This window comes from Ambystoma mexicanum, chromosome 8, assembly GCF_040938575.1.
Source record: "Ambystoma mexicanum isolate Mex_15411 chromosome 8, UKY_AmexF1_1, whole genome shotgun sequence".
Classification (NCBI taxonomy): Eukaryota; Metazoa; Chordata; class Amphibia; order Caudata; family Ambystomatidae; genus Ambystoma; species Ambystoma mexicanum.
The window spans coordinates 514,932,239-514,955,980 of NC_090929.1; the positions used below are offsets into that span (position 1 = coordinate 514,932,239).

The 23,742-nt window shown below is 44.7% G+C and overlaps 1 protein-coding gene across 5 annotated transcripts in view; it reads right to left on the reverse strand.

The window, feature by feature from the left end:
- Window positions 1-23,742, reverse strand: part of MORN1 (MORN repeat containing 1) — a 2,351,913-nt gene that overhangs the window by 1,817,213 nt on the left and 510,958 nt on the right. For all 5 annotated transcript variants that reach the window (XM_069610184.1, XM_069610185.1, XM_069610187.1 and 2 more), the window contains 2 exons: window positions 6,117-6,213; window positions 264-374 (listed from right to left, as the gene is read on the reverse strand). In XM_069610184.1, the coding sequence (XP_069466285.1) occupies window positions 264-374; window positions 6,117-6,213 (208 nt within the window). The remainder of the gene's footprint in view (window positions 1-263; window positions 375-6,116; window positions 6,214-23,742) is intronic.

Consider the following 23,742-nt stretch of genomic DNA (forward strand, 5'->3'; position numbering starts at 1 on the left):
GGCCTATAGAGTTGGGGGACAGTTGTGGTAAAATGGATGCAAGTCTGCAGATGTGACAAAAAATATGGAAGTGAACAAATTTGCTAACTCTAGTATTCCTTTCTCACCTTCTGTTTGTGTACTTCTGTTGATCCCTTTCCTTGAGGGATCAACTGGTCTCCTATTGCGCGAGGTTGAAAGTTCTCTAGGCCTGGAACCGGAGAGTGGACGAGGTGAGGGGTGTAGGGACGCACACGAGAAAGTAATGATCCTGAAGCACTTACTTTCAGAAAGTTGGCCATCTTCAGTCTGCAACTGGACGTGGAACGTGAACGGCGATCCTTGCAACACCTCAATCACATCATCCCCCATGATCACAATTTTCTTTGCTAGACCTGCAATAGAAAGTGTAGAATTACACTCTTTTCAAAGTCCTCCAGATGTGCAGAAATGTTTTCTGGAAAAGGTCATTTGTTTGGGAACAAAGGCCAGAATGCAGAAATGGTCATTGACTACTTGGTATGGTCCTTCGCCTATGTTCCACGAGCTTCTCATTTACTTAACAGATAGTTTAAAAGGAATATTGACCGTCACGTGGCTAGTGCTACAAACTGAAGGGCCTCTCTCTTGTGAAATAATAGGCATTAAAATTACCCAATAAAGGGTACTCATTTTAGCAAACTCTAAAAGATTGAAAGGTTCAGATATCCCTGCTGAATTTGAAACTTGTGACCTGCAGGTTTCACAGAAACCTCTTTAGTGGATGCTGGACCTATTGGGTTAGTTTATCACTACAATGGGCAGCTATTAAATCCTTAGGTATAACTGTTTTAGTTCTTATTCTGTCTGTATGCAATACCTTTATTTGGTAAGTGTGCCTAATCGACCTAATGTTTATTGCTAGATCTTTGCTTACACTTTTCTAGTATTTTGTTATTTTCGGTTTCATGTTTTATGTATATGTACTCCCGCATGGCCTTACGTCAGTAAGGACAGTTTTAGCAGGCTAGCAAGCAGGAAAGAGGAAGACAGAAGTGATGTAAGGAGGAAGTGACATCACAGGATGAAAAGTGTTCCAATGGCTAATTTAGATCAAATCTCTAGTTTAGCAGATACGAGATCAGATGTACAGAAAGATAAAATGCAGGGTTGTAACATAACTCTCCTACAATCCCTTTGGTGGAAGGGGCTCTGACTATACAAGAGACCCCAAATTTGCACAGTGCCTGTGCACGTCTCCAGGTTCCAGGTGATGAGGATATCAGTGGCTTTGCACCACAGGATTAGAATGAGTTAAGCGTTATAATCAGGTTTTGAACTCATATTGAATAGATCCAAATTCAAGTTCTTCGACACTGGACCCCATCTCTGGATATAACGGTGTTCAAATGAGTAATGGTACTGCAAGACCCACCATCTATCTGAGTTGGAAGGGCTAGTCCTGAATTCAATATTATAAGTGAATGTACCAGAAATCATAACTCGAAAGTGCTTAAATCTGGGAGGTACTTTGCTTCCAAGCATGTCCACTTTGGGCAGATTAGTAAAGTAAGCCACTTGTGAAACGTGATTTTTCCACAATCACAATATCCAATCATGGCTTGACGTGTCTGCAGATATCCGATCTCAGAAATGCAAGCCAACCCCATTGACACTCAGATCCATGGAGTCAGAGTGGCTTGGATAGACCAAGAAGAAAGTGTTCTTGAGCGCATAGCAGTTGTCCCAGTAATTCCTATGACAACAGAAAGGTGAAAAGTGGCAATGGAGAAACAGTTCCAATCTTCATGGATTTGACAACATCACGAGCAAACAGTTACACAGGGCGTGGAAGGAGAAATGACCACACCCTGGAAAGCATGAGAAGGAGTGTACACCAATGGGACTTAAGGGGGATGCCTGCCATCACTTTAACCATACACTCAACCCTTTAGGTGACAGTATGAGCTGAAAGGTTTGTGAGCTGTTTACCAAAAGAAAAGATGGAGGCCTGTGTGACAGCAGCAACCTTTCACATTTGCATGGAGGAGATTGAGGGAGGCACATCTAAGAAGTGCCTGCAATCATACAGTGTTTGGGGTAACAACAGATGCCTGGACTAACCAGTTTAAGTCTTCCTCCCTTTGCTATTGTATGCGAAACATCAGCTAGATGCACAGCCGTGGGGTGATCTTGAATGGTGCAACGTTTTTTAGACCTCAAACATGTTCTGTCGCAAGATCATGATTTTCCATCTATGCAAACTGAAATGGATCTTAGGCGTTCTCTCTTTCCATCAATGCATAATGACAGCAAATGTGTGCTTCTCCTGCAGGCTAGATGTCAGCAATATTGTCTACCTTCTGTTGCCCAAAGAAAAAGTACTAGGATACACCAGAGTATTCAATATTCAGCAGCCTGCTTACTGTTTAGCCTATTGATGCGTGACCTTTGCCCCTAACCATACACTCACTGGAATTGTTTCCAGTGCGGAATCACATTATTTTTTAAACGCAGTTCATTACTCGCAAGGCCTTTCACCGGAGTGGTCCCCAAGATGTGTGCAGTACTACCGGCCTACAGTCTTTACAGCAGGCAGACTCTCATCTTCTGAAGGTCCCAAAGTGTATGCTGGTGCAGCCATCTTTCATTATTCTTTTTCCTAAAAGTACTCCAACCAGAATAAATAATAGATTGCTTGCACTTTTTAAAAGTCGATTAATCATTGCTTTTTCCACCAACATCGCTCTTCAGCCGCTTATTATGGTGTGCAGCACATTACAAATAAAGAATATTTAGACCGTAGGGCAAACAGGAGAGATAAGATAAATAGCAAGCATGATCAAAGAGAAGAAAAATGTCCATGTATCTGTATGTCTAACTCACCATAGCACTTCACTGGAGTATGGCCGAATATTATATCAACAACAACAAAAAAGCAATACACACTCCACTCAGTGGCTGTGCTTGGGAGAAGGCCGAGTGGCGCTTACCAGCTGGGCAAATTTACAGATCATGGTGCCCTCCATCTATACCAAAGCCTGCCTCTGCCTCTTTCCCACCGCACAAAAAGCAGATTGAATAACCTCTAATTACCCATCAATGACTAACCACTTGGTAGCAGGCAATATCATTGAAAAAGAAGTGTCCTTATAACTGCAAAACTACACTTAATATCACTCCCTGCTCTATGATCACAAATCTGGCAGGGACACAGAATCTGTGCTCCTCGAGATGAGGAGAACTCTTGAAAGGTATGGACCGCAACCAAACAGCTGCACTAATCCTAAAGGACTAGCCTGTGGCTTATGACAAGGGCGACCACTTTACTCTCCTGCACCAACTCCAACATACTGCCCTAATAGAAGGCAAAGCCTCCAACACGGATGAAAAATCATCCCAACAAAATCCCAACAAACCTACGCAAGTGAGAAGCAGCCATATCCTTTCAACGCCTGAACATCTTAATTGCAGAGCCAGCCATGGGAGGGATCTCTCCGCTTGCTCTTTAATCTGTATGTGCAACTGCTAGCCAATCCTTATGCACTGATTTTATAAAAGTATGTGAAATATATATCTTGATTGGCCTATGGAAAGTACAAGCAAGCAAAGGAGGTGATGGATAGAGGGTTTAGAATTCATCTTAAACCTCTAGCAATTGCTCTGGGCAACCCTTCAGACCATCGTTCTTCACCTGCCAAGCCATTACAGAAAGAGGAAAGACCATATGCAAATCAGGCTTCGTCCCACACCAAAAGAGCTACTTGGTCACATCCCTTCTGCACAAGACCAGACACATCCCCAGACATGTTTCGGCCTCATTCGGCATCATCACTGAAGTGTAGCTTGGATCTATTGGTCGAGCTGGTATGGGACCCACATGTAGGCATAAATCGCCCCACTTGGGGACATCAGCAAAACAAAGGAGGTGATGGCCGGAGGGTGTAGAATTAATCTTAACTACTGGCCTCGTGCTAGACCAAGCTTGATTTGCATATGGTCTTTAATCCTTTCTGTAATGGCTTGGCAGGTGACCAACGATGGTCTGGAGCACAGGTCTGCCGCCTTTGGCTCTGCCCATGTTTGTGAATACAATCCCTACGATCCCTTGTCATTGACAAAGATGGCTAGGGAGGATGGGAGTTGGAGTCCAAGACATCTAGAGAGCCAACCGTTGCAGACCCCTGGTCTGGAGGGTTGACTGGAGCAATAACCTTCTGGCCAGTACCTCTTATGCTTTTCTGTGGAAAAAACAAATTATCAACATGCCATAACACCAGGCCTATACAAGTATAAACACGGAGGCACAGGAAAAGCTGTTGGTGCAATGGACCCAAAACCAAAATCCTACTACGCAGTATAGCCACATCCAGAACATTACATCCAACTGGCCCTGTGTGGCTGACCTCACAACTCTCAGGTCTCCCCACGAATCTAGACTACAAAGCAAAGAATCTGTGAATAAGGTTTGTTGCAGTCGATACTCAGGTGAATGTAGATACTAACAGCTAACCATTACCAGATTAATCTTGCCCGACAAATCCTCCCCATCATTGGCCACAAACTTGGGGTGAACCTGGTCAGAGACTTGGTCCTCGCCCGCACAGAACACAGCAATAGCAAATCAGGGGATCTGCCAAAATCAAACAGGTAAAACAACTCCGGTTTCTGCAGATCCACGCAGCCTGGGTGCTCAAAGGACTTGGACGGCAGGCCATATCGCACAGCCTTAAAAGAAACTCCTCCACCACCTGTGCAACAAGGGATCTCCTTTAACTGTCATGAAGCGTCCCTCTGACCCATAAGAACACAGGTCCCAAGTCCCTAATGGAATCTGCAACACACTACAAACCTTCCAGAAATGGGCAATTCCAGCAAAGGTAGACACTACTCTGCTAGGTTCAAAAACACCCTGTGTGTAGGAAAGGCGCTCAGCACATCAAGCATGCAACGATCTACCTTGGAATCGCATGGAGCAAAAGGAGCTCTCTGGGTTTGCTCAGGAAGGCCCCGGGGGCTGTCCTATTCCCACAGGTCTTCAGGAATTGAGTGCAACCTTCAGCCTGGAGGGAGGACTGCAAGAAGGATAGTTTATAGTATCTGCAATGCAACACCCGTGCAGCTGAGAAGCACATCGAGGCATATGCAAATTGTTCTACCACCCACACTCCTGTCCTAACATCCCTGCATCCCCCACCCTTTTCACTAAAGAGGCCACTGCTTCATACAGCGCAATGCAAATCACCAAAAGATTGATAAAGGCATCCAACAGCCCCCTGCCCAAAGAACACACTTGCATGTTCATCACAGACCATTTTGCTTGAATGCAGAAGGGGGAACACTCAGTAACAAGAGAATATGAAAGTAATCTTGGGCTGCACTCATTGGATAGGTGGGACATGCCCGGGAGCTAACTTTTCAGCACCAGAGACCCCCCAATGAACCAGAATGGATAGAATGCGTGCCACGGACCAGTTTTCTTGCTCCATGACAAGCGTCGATTTTTGTAATCTAAATGAAATAGTCGGGCAATCAGAACTTAAAAGAAAGCTTGACGGGCCTAGCCGCCTTTTCTCGCCCTGGGTGGCAAGTCCTGCATATTCAACAGAGAAGACCTTTGAATTTGTAATTTGTACAATTATTCCAGCCTTGGAACTCTTCTTTCAGAACCGGGATAGTTTTAGAAACGAAAAATAAAAGGAAAATAAAATGCAATTACTTTTCAGCAGAACATGCCATATTTTATCCTAAGCCTCCCCAAAACCCATTCCCGCCTCCCCCCAAAAAACAAAAAAAAAGATGGAGTATTCGTTGCAAACATGAATATGCAGTTGGCTTAAAATAAATAAAGAAGAAAAAGGCTGCATTATCCCTCCAAGGAGGAAATCGGTTTTGTCCACAATGACCTTTTTATATATTTGAACATGGTTTCGGGTTTAATGTGGCTCCGAGGGGGGGCTTTATTTGGTGTACTTTTCCATAAAGGGCTCTCTTGGAGGCGGCACTGCGCGGGCTTTCAGGGCGCCGGGTTACATCTGTCAGGCTAATTGAGGACACAGTGGTAGAGGGAGCCCAGTGCAGCGGGGCCGCCATGTTAATCAAGGCCGCGCATTCTGTTAAGTCACATTAATAATTGGATAGGAGAATAAAGTACACACCAGCGGGGCAGCCGTTGATCCAGAGCCCGTCGTAGGTGACACCGGAGCAGTGCAGGACGGCCCCTTGCCCGCTGAACGTGTCGCTTCGCCACTGCCCCTGCAAAGGAAAAATACGCACTAATTTCAGATTTAAATTGCCACACGCGGCTACTCGATAAAGAAGGGATTACCACAAAAGGAGGCACAATGGCCAGGCTGGGTGGCCATCAGATCCGGACATCTAGTTAGCGCTGCCCCCCTGCATTTTTTGAGCGACACTGAATAGGGACCACACAATATTCCAGATTATAGGTTGCGACGGCAGAAGAAAAGGGGTTCGGGGGTCGGCTCGAGTCTTATGTCATAAGCAGATATCTGCCGTGAAAGAGGGGTGGAGGGGGGGCTGTAATTGGGTGTCCAGGCCCCGGCACGTTTTCTTATTCCCACAGAGGACATTGCAAGTTCAGAATATACTTTATGTGGCAACGTCTGCTGTGTGGCAACACGCTGTGATGTGGCGAGGGTGCACATGTGGAGCACGTTCTGATACACGTATAAAATACAAGCTACAATGCAAAATGCCACGGGCCTGGCACGGTCATAAGCACCCCACTGGGGAAGGGAGCAGTTGCAAACGTGGAACCGACTTCCAGTGCAGTGCAGCGCGTTGACAACGTTCAGGGACACAGCTCACTTAGCAAACAATGCAAAGAGAAAAAAGCAAGAGGCACTTAGCATTCGGGGAAAGCAGGTGTTCATACAGACCTAGGAACAAAAACACAACTCAAAAAACTGCAGAGAAAGAGACTTTCACCACCATCTAGGTTTACATTGCAAATAAATAGGCAATAACTGTTGGCTAACAGGCCAGGACGCACAGCAGTTAGGCCCATTTGCGCAGGGAGGTACCTCGAGCAGTGTGAATGCATGTGCTATGAGTACTTTTGGTGCTATTTTATGTCAAGGCAGCTGACTTTATCACTCTTTTATGTGGACATAGCCACAGCAAGTACACCATCATTCATCTAGGGGAAACAAGGTGTAGGGTGGCCAGGCCGTAAGCGTGATTCCAGAAACGGTTTGTTTTTCCCACCCGGATTTTAACATGGTAAAAGGAGGAGCAGTTCTGAAGTAGCCTCGTCAGAACTGCAGCGCCCCGCCCTCTTTATTTATGAGACCCACGTAGCGCCGCAGTGTCACATTGCGGCAGCTTCCGAGCGCATTTTCACCTGGATAAAAGATAGGAAGTGTTCAATAAGAGGGAGATTACAAATAAAATGGATTAATATTGGGGGCGGGGTGTTAGCTGGTGATGGACGCTTTGAACAATTCTGTCTAACATTTTTCCAAGGGCTGAGATGCATACTTGCCAACATTCTGTGACCAAAAAGATGTAGGATGTTTCAAGTTTCAAAAATAATAATTCCCATAACAATGACATCACAGGAGAATACAAAACATAGATTGTTGGCACCATTGAAGCATTCTAAAATACACAACTCATTAAACAGCACAGCATGGAAAGAAGTTCAAATGTTTAAAAATGTATAATTCTGAATGGTACATATTTATTGTAAGTTGAATACTGAATGACATGGCAACTGATACCCCCCTCAGTCTGATAGGCAGGTGCTGTGTGATGGTGTTACACTCTGCCACTTACCTTCACTGGTGGTTCACCTAAGTGTTGTCCCTTCAAGAGTGCAGGACAGACTAAGGTAGCTGTCAGGTCAGTGGATTGGTCTGAGCCCAATCAAAGTATTCACCTACCAGCCCACTGTGCAGCAGGCTAATTAATGTGCTGCATGCTTTGTCCTGGAGCCTGCCTTTAAATTACTTGCCACTGTAAAAAGCAGTAAGATCTGTCACCCAAATCTGTAGGTAGTAGGAATGCTTAAAAAGCAGTAGCCTACTGCCTAAATCTGTAGGGTTGGCAAGTATGGAGATAGTTTGATTGGGTTCTCAAAGCGGGATTGAGGTGCAGTCCAAAGTTTTGCCAACAAATGATTGTAATTTTGAGCTTGTGTTGTAGAGGTTTTCCATCTCGGTGGAGCTCAAGTTTCTACGTGGGATGTAGCTAGGGTCCGTTTGTGGAGATAACTTGGGCCCTTTGTTGAGAATTGTATGTTGGCTCATGGTCCCGTGGTTGTCACGCGTTGTCCTTTTTATTCTTTTAACTCGGGTGTCACTTGACAGTCAGGGACCGTTGAAGATAAGAGAGAACAGAGTGCGTCTACGGGCAGGCTCGTTTTAATAAAGGGCTCATCAAATTCACTTACCTTGTCTCCAGAGCATCTTTTCAGTGGTGACGAGGATGGGATGCCCCTGACAAGACCGCCGTGCAGGAGGGAGAGCGGAGCAAGGCGGCCTCATAAGCAAGGCCGTTGAAGGAGCGCTGCTGAGGGAATCATCCTGTCTCCGTGCCCAGTGCCGCCACAGGAAAGCCGAAAGAGTGCAGAGCTGAGAGCACAGCAGGGAGACTGACCCTCCATCTCCGCTCTGGCCGCTAGGAGTTGTCGTGGGGGAGCTGCCCTGCGACCAAATCGCCGGCAAGAGAGGCACTCAACAACAGTGCTCTCTGAGTCCCGCCCCTCGTGAGAGCTGACACGGGAGCCGAGGAGGTCGCAAGCAACCGCCGAGGTGAGGAGGAGGGGGGAGGAAGAAACGGCCAATGGTGGCTCAGCGTGCATAATAAAACTTCTTCTGTGTAGTAATACACACGGAAGAAGGGAAGGAAATTGACTCTGATTGGCTGCACACAGCTAATTTCCTATGAAGGACTTGAGAAACAAGCCCAATCAACTTTAAACATTGCATGAATACATGTAAACAGGAACAGTGAGGGTGCCTATAAACCTGTATTGAAAACAAAGGCAATTTTTTTGGACCATAAAGTGGAATACACAGGCACTAATGATTCTGCAAAAGAGACGAGTGAACTCTAAACATAAGCATACAGAATTAGAATTACACTGGACCCAAGTTGGAAAGATGAATTCCTAGGATTGGGAGATAGACACATTTCGCACAAGTTGTGATATTTATACCTGTGTTACATTTAGTGTAAAGTAGAAAAGAAATGGCTGCAGCAAGTATGTCTCCACCTCCACCTTTCCTACCAGAACCTGGGACACCAGCTATTAGGTGGGATAGGTGGAAGAGATTATTTGATACTTATTTAATTGCAATAAGAGGGGAAAAATTTGCCCCTGCAAGAAAGGAAGTAATGCTGCTACATAATTTGGGCACAGAGTGTCGTAGTGTCTATGATGGCTTACCAGAACCCCCACAAGAAGGTCAAGGAGACATGGACCAATATAGTGTGGCAGAGAAAAAGTTAGAAATTCATTTTGAAGCCAAGAAGAACACCACTTTTGAGAGGCACACATTTTTCCAAAGGTCACAGGAACCACAGGAACCGGTGGAGAACTTCATTGATGCATTAAGGACTCTAAGTCATACGTGTGATTTTGGCTCACTCTCAGACTCACTTATACGGGACCAGCTAGCTTGTTGCAACAATAATACAAAAATACAGGAAAGACTATTGTCTAAAGATGTGCCGTTAGAAATGGCAGTAGAAACAGCGAGAAGCATGGAGCAAACTTACAAATATATGTCATCCATGAAAACTGATAAAAAAGAAGGTGAAGTAGCCGTAATGAAGGGGATGAAAAAACTAAACATGAATAAGGAAGTCACATGTTACAAGTGTGGTAGCAACCATCACATATTCACAAGTGTGTTTTGTCCTGCGAGGAATGTCTCATGTTTGAAGTGCAAGAAAAGGGGACACTTTGCAAGGGTTTGCCGTGAGTCAGGACATGTGCAGAACCTAGAGTACGGTGGAAGAGTGCCAGAACAAGAGGAACGTTTTATAGCACCGCAAAGTAGTAAAGGAAAGCATGTGTTGGAGGTGTCGGAACTTTCCTATAAAGGAAATGCGCCAACAGATGTGTTTTTGATCAACAGGAGAGTTGTCACAATGAAAGTGGACAGTTGTTCACCTTGGACTTTAATGTCAAAAAAAACTTCTGAAGGAAGTGTACAGGGAAACGTGAAACAGTTAAAAGAACATAAAATAGAACCATATGCCTATGGTAATGTGAAGATTGAGGTTCTTGGGAAATTTCACGCATCAAAATATAAAGGCAGAAGTTGTGAATCAGACATTTATGTCACACAAGAGGGTTCATCCCCATTAGGATGGGGCAAACAGCGTAAGTTAGGAATCAGAATCCAGGTGAACGCTGAAAATCCAGTTACGGTTGCAGTGGTGAAAGAGAAATGGGAACAAGGATTACCAATGGTATTTAAGGAAGAGTTAGGAATGTTAAAAGGATTTGAACATGAGATATGTCTAAAGGATGGAGACATCCCAAAAGTGCACAAAGTGAGACCGGTGCCTCATAATGTAAGTGACAAGGTGAAAGTGGAGATTGAAGCACTGTTACAGAAGGGAATTATAGAGAGAATTGAGAGTTCAGAGTGGTTGTCACCAGTGGTGGTGGCTGCGAAGTCCAATGGGGAGATAAGGCTTTGCGTAGATTTAAGAGACCTGAACAGAAACATCTTGATAGACAGACACCCGCTGCCCATGATTGGGGATAAGCTGTCGACATTGAACAATGCTAAGATATTCTCAGTAATAGATCTCTCTCAAGCGTATCACCAAATCCCACTGAAGGAAGAGTGTCAACATCTGACTGCATTTGTAACCACATTTGGAACTTTCAAGTATTGTAGGATATCCTTTGGCCTAGCGTCGGCAGCGGCAGTGTTCCAAAGGGTGATGGAGACTATAATGGAAGGGTTAAACAATATTGTGGTGTTCCAAGATGATATGTTAGTCTATGCTAACTCAGAGAGTGAACATGAGAGTTCTGGAACAAGTTTTAAGTAGATTGAATGAGGCGGGTTTTACAGTGCGTAGGAACAAATGCAAAATAGGAGTGGAGAGTGTGGAGTATCTGGGGCATGTGATTAGTAAAGAGGGTGTAAGGCCTAAAAGATGTTTGCTGGAGGCTGTAAAGAGTTCGCCGTTACCAAATGATAAAGACCAGGTCAGATCCTTTTTAGGGTTGGCGGAATACTATCACAAATTTGTGAAGGACTTTGCAATGATATCTAGGCCCTTAAGATTACTGCTAAAAAAGGCTCACAGTTTGTATGGACTCCAGATTGTGGAGAAGCTTTTGACAAAATTAAGGAGGGAGTGAGCAAAGCACCTTCAATTGGGATGTTTAATCCTAAAGATAAGAGTGTTCTGGTAGTAGATGCTAGTATTTTGGGTTTGGGTGCAACTTTGGTACAATACGATAAGGATAACACAGAAAGAGTTACAGCGTTTGCTTCAAGGGTGATAAGGGAATCAGAGTGTAATTACTGAGGTATTGAACGTGAAACTTTAGCAATGTTTTGGGCGATCAACTATTTTAAATACTTTTTGTGGGGAAGGAGGTTCATAGTTAGGTCTGACCATAAGCACAATGTTACAATGCTTCGAGAGTGGAAGGTGGGCCTTGGGGTCTCCCAGGATAAGTAGGTGGGGTTTAGGTCTCCAAATTAATAATTTTGATGTACGTTATCTACTGGAAAAAAAATGTGGTAGCTGATTGCATATCCAGATTACCAGTAGAAAAGGAAGAAGAAACTAAGACTGTAGAAGAGGAATAGTTAGTAGTGGCAGAGGTGGAGGGTGCTGTAGCACAGGAAAAATGGTTACAGGAAGAACATTTGGATACAGACCTAAAATTGATCAAAGAGTGGACAATAAGAGGATGGCCAGATAAGAAGGTGCTGGATAGAAAGTTTGATGTGTGGTGGGAAATCAAAGAGGATTTTAATATTTATGAACACAAGTTAAGAAGGGGACGTTGGGTAGTTCCTCCGGAAACACTTAGGACCATTTTAGGTGAACTAGCACACCAGGGGCATCCAGGGGAAGGGGCCATGAAGAGAAAATTAAGACAAAGTTACTGGTGGCCAGGTATTGCTAAAATGGCACAGAGGTATGTACAGGACTGTATGGTGTGTCAGACAAGTGAGAAAAGCAAAGTGATTAGAGAAACTTCGATGATTCCCAACACTATACCAGACCAGCCATGGACGAAATTGGCAGTAGATATTATGGGTCCCATTGCAGGCTTAGGTGAAGGTTTAAGATTTCTGTTTGTGGTAGTGGATTATCATTCTAAATGGATAGAATGGGAAGCTGTTAAGGAAGTCACAGCCAAGGATTTGATTTTATTTCTTGAAAAAGTTTTTCTTAAAGAGGGAGTACCTACTGAATTGGTGTCAGATAACGGGGTACATTTGCATCGGAAGAAATGAAGAGATTCTTAAAGAGTTATGGTATAAAAAACACCACAACTGCGTTATATCATCCTAGAGAAAATGGCTTTGTAGAGAGAATTAACAGGTATTTGAAAGGGGGATTACAAATGGCAATGCGATTGAAACAACCATGGGGGGAGGTGCTAAACCTGTTGACATGGAACTATGAGACCACACCGCATTCAATTACGGTGTTTCTCCCTTTGTATCCATTAAAGGGAGAGAACCTGGGACAAAACTTTGCCCAGGATGGCTGGGTATGGTGAAGGTTGTTCAAGTAGACAGAAATCAAATTATGAGATGTATTGCCCTAGGACAAGAAAAGATAAAGGGCAGTTTGACAGAAGAGAAAGAGGGAAGGATCGAGATTGGAAAATTGGAGATTTGGTCTATGTGAAGAATACCAGGTCTGTAAATAAATTTGTGGAGAGTAAGTTTCTTGGTCCGAAGAAGATAAGTGTGGTGAGGAATAGTGTAGTTATTTTGGAAGGAGGGGAAGTGTGATCCAAAGTAAGAATTGCAAGGGCCTTTGACGAGAAGGGTGATTGTAGAGTGGGAAGAGACATACAACAGTATGAGTGGAAATGGTCTCAAGAGTAGTGAGAGGTTGAGTGGAGGGACCTTACAGACGAGTGGGAATATCACAAAAGATGATAAGGTTGTTGTGGGTGCTCAAAGGTTGAGGTCAAAATCAGCATGGTTAGATGATTATGTATATTAGAAAATAATGTGTGTAAGTTATATCTTTTCAGGTTGCTGTTTAAGAGCTTCCATTTTAACCAATGTTTATCCTTGCGTTCAAGTTTTCTTTTTTGTTTCTTTGGGGAGGAGGATATGTAGAGGATTGTATGTTGGCTCGTGGTCCCGTGGTTGTCACGCATTGTCCTCGTTATTACTCGGGCGTCGCGTGACAGTCAGGGACCGTTGAAGATAAGAGAGAACAGAGTGCTTCCCCGGGCGGGCTCGTTTTAATAAAGGGCTCATCAAATTCACTTACCTTGTCTCCAGACCATCTTTTCACCCTTCTTCCCAAAAGGCGTGTTCATGGTGCATAGGATTAATCCTCAAGTTTAGAGGTAGCCAGCCAGTGAAGCGTTTAAAGGCCTGGCTTGAAAAAGCATATTACATGACCACAGGCCACTTACAAAAAAGAACATGCCTTTCTGGCTTCATTTAACAAACACACAGGAATTGTTGTGCAACAACATGTGCCAAGCGAAGCAATCCATGTTCAAATGCTGAATTTATGAAAAAGCAAAAATATGAAGGAGTAAAACATTTGAAATGGTGAAAAATGTCACCCTTGCGCTAGTCATGGTTGTGTCAAATGAATAATTGAAGCTTAAAAAAGGGCTGCTTGTTTTTAGATTTAAGTCCAATTTAAATGAGCATTTGACAGGGGTAGACAGCGGGATGTCATTTGCCACCCAAATGGCACTGAAAATAAGCCAGCCCTTGCTGGCAGAATGATGGCTGCCCTTCTGATGCACTCTCAACACCCCTTTATTAGCGGGGCGGCTAACATGCCGCCCACGGGTACAGGCTTACAGTGGGACTGATGCCCCATTCAAATACTCGTTTAATTTGGGAATGGCTCTATGAGCCCACAACACCAGCGTGGCAGGAGATTGTGCAACCTCCCTGGATTTTCAACAGACTATTAACAAGAGAGTTTGGGAACCCCGTGAGCTTGCCACACCAGAACAGAGGGAGGTGGTGCAAACCACCCCAGAGCACCACATACTGCCACTCAGAGGCCGGGGTCAGGGGAGCCAGGGGGCCCTTTTCATTTTCTTGATTTTATACTAGCTTCTAATGTCATGTTTTGAAAGTTCTAATTATGTTGTGTTTTGTTTATGTCATTTACCTTACCTCATGTGGCATTGTCTAACCCCTGCTAGTTTCTGTTGTATGTGATATTTACATTAATAAATCACGTGAAATATATTGTTCCATAAATAATTACACATTTTGCATCGCTATTTCACGAAGTCAAAGAAATAGTAATAAAACAACATTGCGAGAATATTGACAAAACCAGCACACACCCAATTTAGGAATTCTCACCGAAGACGAGTAAATAAATTGGTTACTTACTTCACATACTTTTGTCGGTGAACAAGCATTGCAATGTAAAAGCATAAATATCTTTTTTCTAAGTGTGTACAACATGGCGTGCTGTGCAGGTCCATTCCTTGTCAGATAGAGTGAACCATCTGCCTTTTTCTGTAAGTGCATTCTTTCTGGTCAGTGCCTTTCCATGGGGGAATATAATACGGGGGACAACTCCATAACCCCTTTCTAAACTTCTGGCCCTCCAAATTCCCTGCCAAACTATCTTGAAACGCCCCCATTGCCGTTTGCTCTTTATTTCTCTGTCTCCTTTACCCCCTTCCCTTTTGCCACATATGGTCTTGTCCATTTCATGTAGCAATTGCTGCATCGCCCCTACTTATAGGAAAGATGACTTCCACCTACTGTACTTTAGCCAGGTGCCATCACTCCAACTCCAAACTCCTGCCACACGCGACAAGTAACATTCTCAGTGCAATGACAGAACAATGCAATGGAATAAAGCAATGTTCAACAACGACGATATTTAGTAAAAAAGTTATTGTGGGACCGCTGTTTCTGCTCATGTCACGACCATAGACACAACAAGGCCAACTAGGCCCAGGTCTAGGGCTGCAGATTGCCAGAGGAGCAGCATTTTATTGCAGTTTATTTTCAATTTACTAGTCATTTTTTAAAAATAAAGCCAATTTTCTTTCTCAGAGACTGGCCGATCCACAACACTGCGAGTAATTTCAAGCTGTTACCAGTCATTCCACGCTGACAGCTAAAGTCTTTGATGGCCAAACTTGCATATATGCAAAAGCTTTATTGGCAAAGTGACTTTTGTATAAATAAATAAAGGAAACACGTACCAAACCCAGCGTGCTTTAGGTATTTAGGGATTCAGTCATTCATACAACTCTCACAGACATATGTGACAGATATAAAGCTCCTTTGGTCATTCTTATCTTCCCAAAATGCACTTTAATACACAAAAAAGCTAAAACCTCATTAAATATATTGGTGCCACTTAATATTATCTTTGGAGTTCTTTCTAATCAATACATACACTGTTAGGCAATTACTTTTATATTCAAATACACGTCATGCATTTTTTAAACCTCTACAAGAATGAGGGTTTTCCCTTCAGAAAAGTAAAGGTTAAAAATGATGCATCATTTTACAATATTAAACACATTCCTGTGCTTAAAGCAAGCACAGAGTGCCCACAAGTGGCACTAAAACAATGTTCAGAAGCAAGTACTAAGTTCCCTCCACGGCCCCCCATTTCAGAGGTCTGTGGCCGCCCAAAAGGTGCAAGCATGAAATAGATCATAGAGAAGTTAAAGTGGCGAAGAGTTAATCTGAATGTGCAAGTGCATCAATAAACCTGTGAAAGGATACCCAAAGCCATGGAAGGGTGAGAACAAAAACTGTGTACCAATGGTACACACTGTTTCACAGCCGTAAAGGTGTTCCGTAAAGATATCCATTCAGCCATCTTTACAGAAGCAGCTCAGTGCTAACCAGGCAAATGGCATCCTGCTGGGTTTATGTGTCTTTGAGGTCATTCTGTTGCACGCTCAGTACTACCAGGAGAACCAACTGCAAAGTATATCACACAGCGCATTACTGTGATGCTTATAAGTAAGATTTACATTCATTATATTTTAAATACATGGTAGGACTTTTACTGTGAACAGTACTTTAAACGACAGCAGGACATCGATATCTATACCCACACAGCTCAAAATGTTCCTATGTATTGTACAGTCCAACCAACTCTACGGAATTAACAGATGTTTTCAATTACCTTAAACGCGAGCTGGCAAGACCCATAGCCTAAACCACACCGATCAAGGTAATATTGTGCTGGAACTCCCAATCCACTGCTCAATTTTACTCTTGGAGTTTGGGGTAATTCGAATAATTGCAAAAACAACAGTGATGTAATTAGTGTGTACCACTTTATTGTTATAAAAGGTGCCTGCATTGCGCAGCTACGAGGAGTGCTTTTGCGTCCCAAACATGAATTTTCTGGGTCACCCTTATTCATTACTCCACCATGAGAATGCACAGCCAAATATTCCCAGAAACCTCTCCAACTATCTTTACTCTACTGAGGTGTTTATGCCCAGGCAGAGTTTACAATTTTCACTTCCGATTTAGCCATGTTTTAATGCAGTTCCAGCCCAAGGGATTGGATGTACATCGGCTGCAACAGGTAACTTGCCTTATTTCCATTTTGTCCCCTGCAAACACCAGAGCTGTAGCCATGAGAAGGGTGTCGAGTTCAACATTTTTAGAAGATGTGCCTGTACCACTTGCATATATTTCATATGTAAACTTTGCCATTTGACAAGACCAAATGTAGAAATTTAGTTGCATCAATATTACAGACCAGTCTAGGTGCTTCTCAGAGTGGCAGCAGGCAATTTGTAAGAGAAACCAGATATTGTCATTGAAACCAAAATTCCTCCTTCCAACCTTCACTTACTTGTGTCCAGTTGGCAGACAGCTTATGTTCTTATCACTTCCTCTAAAAGATTGTTTTTGGACGTAACCGAAAGTAGACAATTAGCCGTAACAAATATCTGTAGTGCACTCAACTGTAGAAAACACCACCTTCTCCAAATTTGGGGCAGCAGAGATCTGAAAACACTCTTTCAACTAACATATTATAGAAGATGACAGGCTTAGATTAATAGAGAGGAAGCAATAACTTTTTAATCCCTGCAACCTTAAAGAATGTTCTCTTAATGTTATGGAGCCAAAATGGAGGACAAAATGAGGGTGAAAGGGCTATAGTCTGGACAACGCGGAGAGAGTTTGTTGAAGGGGCGGAATCTGGTGATGGTGCAGAGTCGGGCAGAGGTGGAGTAAAGTTAAGGGGAGTGCATGCACTTATTTGGGCCTACGGCAGCAGAAAGCCTAAATACATCACTGGTCATGACTCCTCGTTCCTTCAAATGCTCTTTTTGGCATAGATGGAGACTTCCCACTTAAAGCATGCTCGTCCATACCATCGGCTTACCCTGCGCCTCTTCCAAGATGGCATGTTCAGTAAGGTAATCAGTATTGTTTGCGCCTCTTCTATCATGGCGGCATGCATGTCCATTTAGACCTGCTTACGGCACTTCTGCGTACCAAACAGCAGCCTACATGAAGTCCCAACACAGGAGGAGCAGCGTGTCTCAACGCTAAGGTTGGTTTCCTTAGCTCAGCGCTTCCTTAGTGAATTAATTTTGAGTCTGTCTGTATTTTTCCTGTTTCTTCCTTGCTGCTCCTTTCTGGTGCTCCTTCCCCTGTAGCTCGCTATTGCTCTACCTTTACGTGTGAGCTCCAACATGCTATCTCTTGCCTCTCGCTCCATAGCTTCCCCCCTCTCCTCTGTTTGCCCAAGTCAGGGTCCCGCTCTTGGAAACATCTCTCCGGATCTGTACAAGGGTTTTTCCCCATCTTGGGGCTTTCTCCCTTCTTGAAGGAGGTTCACTGCCCGAGCCACCTGCCTTGCCTTTAATCTTCAGGCACGGTGGCGTCCCGACCGAATCATCTATTGCAGCACAATACTCGAACCCGAGCCGTAAGACGGATCAGCTCATCGCCTTCATCCTCACTGGTAGGCCAGTATTAGGTGAGTGTAAAACCTGACAGCTAATTCTGTTTGACTGAACGAAAAAAATCACTGACTACCTTAGTTTCTTGCAAGCAAGAAAACATAACCATAACATGTGACCGACAGCAGACTGGTGAGGGACCACTGTCTTACCACCTTTGCAGAAGGTTTGGGCCCTACCAACTGAAAAAGACTCTGCCGATTGTAAGCTGCGTAGGGTTGGCATAATCAGGCATTTGAGACCTTATATACCTGAATTGAAAAATAATGTACGGCTGTAGGTTTTATTTGCTTGTAACATAACATACCAAGCAATTCACAACACTCAAGGTGTTCTTTTGGGCACCTAGTGCTCCAGGAGATTGATGCTTGCCACCAGCAAGCTCCATATGTCTTCAGAGCTTCTCTCACCTTCAGACATTGAGCTTCCCACTGCCCTTGAGCTCTGTTCGGCAAGTCCCTTTTCGCGTTCTTCAAGCTAGACATTTGCCCCTCCATTTTTACCGTCTTTCCATTTCTGGCTGGTGCCCGTTATATGATCAATTAGCATTATCTCATCTGACCCGTACCGCCACACCCAAGTGGGTCCCCGGCCGCTCGAATTCCCCCCAAAAGTACTTTCATATGCATCCCCCCTCCACTAATGCCGAAATAATTCTGCTCGTAAAAGTATCCATGCTTTTCTCCGATAGGTCCACCACACCGTCTGGATAAAATAACTTTGGGTTGCTCTGGGATAACCCATGCCTAATGAAATTCAGCCCAAAGCTTTTGCAGAACCTCTTCAGCGCTTTGTTCAGCTTCTTTTGTGAAGTTTCTACTGCTTTTCTGTATTCTGCCCCGTGCCACACTCTCCTAGGCACGATCTCTGACACAAAAAAAATCAGTTCCCCTCCAATAATGTGCTATGTTGTTCAGGGATTCACACACCTCTCTTTGAGTTGTCTCCTCCCCCCGTCTGCCAAGTCGTTTTTCCCTAAGTGAATCACTAAGTGCTCTGGTGGGTCCAGAAAACCAATAAAATCCTATAGGCTGTCATGGATGGCATCGCATCTCATGCCTGATAACCCCCACCAGGAGGTGATTGTTCTTTTGAAATGTAGTACTTGGTGTACTTCTTCTATCCACCGCCTGGCCCGGCTCACAAACGAATGACGGTATCCATGCTGATTTGTAGGGATCTTTGGGGCGATATATCACTGTTACTCAAATTCTACCCTAAATTATTTCTTGAAGCAATTTGATTTCCAACCCGCTATCTCTTTCACTTCTTTTGGGGCCAGGCCACCTGCCCAGGCAGCCGCTGCTGCCCCGATCCTAAATTAGTGTGTGCCGTACTCTGCCGCATCCCAAACGGCTTCCCTTATCGCCTTCTTTAATACCGCCTGGAAATACCTGCTAAGCGCCCTTCCGTCTCTATGTATTAACAACTGCCCTCCAACCCCCAAGTGAGGGTGCTTTTCCAAAAAGCTCTTGGTGATACAGATGGGGCAGTGAGCCTCCTCTTTCATGCAATGTAAGGTTATAACCCCCTCCCTTTGCCTAGCTGATACATTTTTGATTTCTTTAATTGTATGGTCATGCAACCTTCTCCCATGATCGCCCTAGCATGGCGCTTTCACCCGATGCCTGCTGCGTTCGTCACATCTGGAGATGGTGCTTCTATTCATGCCGTAGCCTGGGCTCCATCCCCTCTTCCTGCTTGCTGTTGCCTTCCTTTTGTTTTTTGCCAGGGGGAGCCCTGGCCTTTCTGTTGGTGTGCCAACCTGCCGCCCCTCCTCTGCTGGGTGCGTGGCCAGGCCCCTGGCGCTTACTCCCCCATGCCCTCTACTTTCTGGTCCTGCAGACAGTCATGGGCCCGGGCCTTTCTTCCTCTTCCACTGCAGAAAGAAGCCATTGGTCAATGAAACAACCAAACAACCGGGGCGACTTATCAATATGAAACCCAAACGTTCTACCTTGAGGCCATTCACAAGGCCACAAATCACCTCCAGGACAAAGTGAGAGTTGGCAGACCTCTGCTATTTGCACCAGAACCTGTATATCAGTGTGCCACAGGCATGTAAATGCACCGCTCCTGTGAGTTAGAGATGCTACTCCACAGTTTTGTGTGATTACTTGTGCAATAGGAGAACGCTTCCAACAACTGCAGAGGAAAGGGCAAGTTGCGGGACCACGCCGCTCTTTTTACCGATACACAATCGACTATGGAGGGGTTTATTTCAGGATTAACCAAGAGGAAGGGGAAACATGTATGCTACATCTCCAAATCCACTACATAGGATGTATGTGTTTGGCTCAGGGGGGCTCGGGCTTCACAGCGTTCCACAATGCCTGGGTGTCCGTGTTCGCATTGGTGTGTTCACAGGACAACAGACAGGAGAGAAAATGCTCTTCTGCTTTCTCCCTCAGCAAGGGTCCCGGGAGGATAGCTCAGCGGCAGTGTGTGAGTCTTGGAAGCAAGACGACACGAAGCAACAACAGGTTCGATCCCCCGGTCCGCGCTTAGAAACCTCTGGCTGTTTAAGCGCTTTATAAATACGTAACTAAGACAAAAAAAAAATACACAACTACGCAACTAAGAAAAACAAACAATTCATGTAACAGCGCCTCGATGCCTGCGGGCTGTGTGAGCGCTTTATAAATGTAAAATAAATAAATCAAGGGGCACTCTTAGTTGATGTTGGGTGTTCTTGTATGGCTCCTGTGGGAGCATTGCTCTGGATCAAGCAGTCTGGAAGTTCTTAAGCCCTTCTAGGAACTTTATAGTGATGTTAATGGTAGAGTGGGAGGTGTGACTCCTCTTGGGCTGAGGACTAATACCCTTCTCGACTTGGGATTCATTTACCTTGCCCCGAGTGCAGCAAGGTCACCTTTGGTCTAGCGGCGGTGTAGGGTCGGCCTACAAACTATTTGCAGTTCTACTTTGGATACTACCACCCTTTGAATGAGTGCTGCATACGAGTGGTATTTATTTACTCAGATGTTTTGTGGAGTACTGCATTTTACCATTCCTTCTTCTTAATGTGGCCTCCTGAAAGTAGCCAAAGTCACCAGGCTTTATTGTTCAATACCTTTGAGTGGCTTGTAACGCCACCAGCTTGTTTGTTATATCAATTAAATCTTACATATAGCGTTCATTAGTAGACTTTATGGCCTTGTTGGGAGTTGGGCATGTGCTAAAAAAGTGGAGGTCATTCTGTTACCTACCACCTTTTTTCGCAGTCACAGAATTTCCACCTCTTTTACTGCACCGCCAAATTCAGAGTTTGGAGAGACAGTGGAGGATCCAACTCCAGCAGAATCCTGATAGTAAAGCCTTCACCCGCTGTACCTCCAAAAATCATCAGATTTACCACCAGCCTCATAAAGAGGCACTATAATCTGTACCTTACTTTAAGTGAGCAGGACCTGAAACCCGCTTCCATGGGAGTTTGACTGGTAGCTGCTTGAGGGTTGCCACTGCATTAAACATAAATTACTGGCTGATCTTGGAGCACAGGGTGTAGATAAACCTCAAGTATCTCTGAGCTCTGAATCTATTAGAAGCAGGGTGGGAATGGGTCCGAACAAGAGTGAGTTGTGCTCTGGCAAAGTTTATCTTGCTGGAGCGCTGGACCACACACCTGCTAACCCAGCAAACCCCAATATCTGCTCGCAAGAGGGTGCTCTCACAAGAATCAAGAAGCTTTGTGCAGGAACACCCAGCTCAAATCCTGTGGACAAGCTGTCCAAATGGGTATATATGTCATGGGAGTTAGACATTTTTCTGTTAGGGTGAGTATTGGGACAAATGAAAAGAACAAAGAGCCCAATTTGCATTCCTGGATCAGAGTGGTTTCATGTTGAATCACTATCACAGACAGACAGACACATTTGAAATGTAAAATGTGGGCATGCTTAGGTTCCCAAAAATCTCTGCTTTTATGCAAATTACCAGCTTTGGGTTCCCTGAGGAGAAAGGGTGCAGCTCGACTAGGGCTCCGCCCCCACTCCCGGCACGAAGGGGCTGGGGGAGGTTCCCAAAGTAAATTCTTCCCATTTACTGCACTGATTAAAAGTGTCAGCCACGTCAAAAAAAGAATGCATTCATTTGAAACGTTATGCTCATTAGTAGTTTAGAAAAAAGGTTCTTTCGGTCGCATAATATTACGTTTTTGGACTTCGAGTGTTGGAGATTAAGCAACAATGGGACACCAGAAATATAGAGGTAAGAAGAGTTGGTACACTTCTCCCCACTGTGCAGGAATTTGATTCCTAAGCCTTTACCACTTCCCCTTCTTTTGGCCCACCGACGTTCTACATAATACTTCTGCTCACTTTCACTGTCACTTGCAGACAGAGCTTTAAGTGGGTGGCACATGCCAGGGGACGGCTCGAGCTAGGGGATGTGGCCCAAGTACGGGTGGGTGGGGTGGAAGAGGACGCACTCCACGCCACCCACCGAACTGTACTTAGTCAACGCCCCCTAACCAGAGCCCCTCCTTGCCGATGGGGGGCTGGCAATTGCTTGGCTCCCAGTCAGTTAGAGTCCAGCAGGAATGGTCGGGTACACTCATCATTCCTTTGGTGCACCCGCCTCTCCTTTCTGTTCCTAAATCACAGGAGTCAGAGCCTATGATTAAGAGAGCAAGCGAGATGTCGGGGGCACCTAAAGAACTTATAGCAGTGTGTCCCTCCTCTCGTTTTGTTTCTTAATCACAGGCTCTGTGCAGCTTTGTGACTCAACAGGCTGCCTGGGGGAGTTGGTGGATCTAAGGATAATCAGGGAAGCCCTCGTGGAGCCCTTTTTGGAGACTGCCATGGCTCCAGTCTGGCTTGCCCAGGCCCACGTAAAGCCCTGCTTTCAAAGAGCTTCTGGGGTGTGCCTCTTGCCTTGACAAGTTCCCATCACAGGACCATCTGAAAAGCAAGCAAAGCTTCTCCAATGCACACTTCTGCACCTAGTATAGGAGACTTAGGCTACCTATTATCCAACTGATTACATATGGTCAGATAGCCACTAATGCCTCAGCTGTAGAACAGCATGCCAATGCTCTCCATTTCCAGTTACATTTCACCCATTGTTTGCTCTTCTACTGTGGCTTGTGCTCACCTGTGACCTAAACTGCAGTTGCCTTGTATATTGCCTGCTCACTCCTGTAAATGTACTAGGATCCCCCTTGAATACCTGGGGACAAAGACCTACGTGAGGATAAGTGCCCATCTTTCAAGGGCCTCCCTTAAAGGAACAGTCACAAATAAGGCACTGATTCAGTGTCTGTAGATCCCCATGTGCCTCCCAGTCCTATCTCTAGCTTTAGCGTGGTCAATTAACGTACCACCTGCCAGAAGGCGAGCAGGTGGACATTACGGTAAGAGTGGAGCGATAATAGATTCTTTGGAAATGTTGGTGTGTTCCAAGTGAAGAAAAAATATTTTCCGACACTAAATTTAAGATGGCGAGAGTGGTGAGTGTATACAGTGAGTCACAACCCTCACTGACTTCTTGCCTAGTGGGAAAAGACACTTGTTATGAACATGCCTCCAAACACGTCGGATCGACGAGAAACAAAAAAGCCTACTTGGGCAGCGGCTTCCTCTTTAAAAGCAAAAATCTGCTGAGTTTCAAAAAAAGGAAAATAACGCAATCACAAAGAC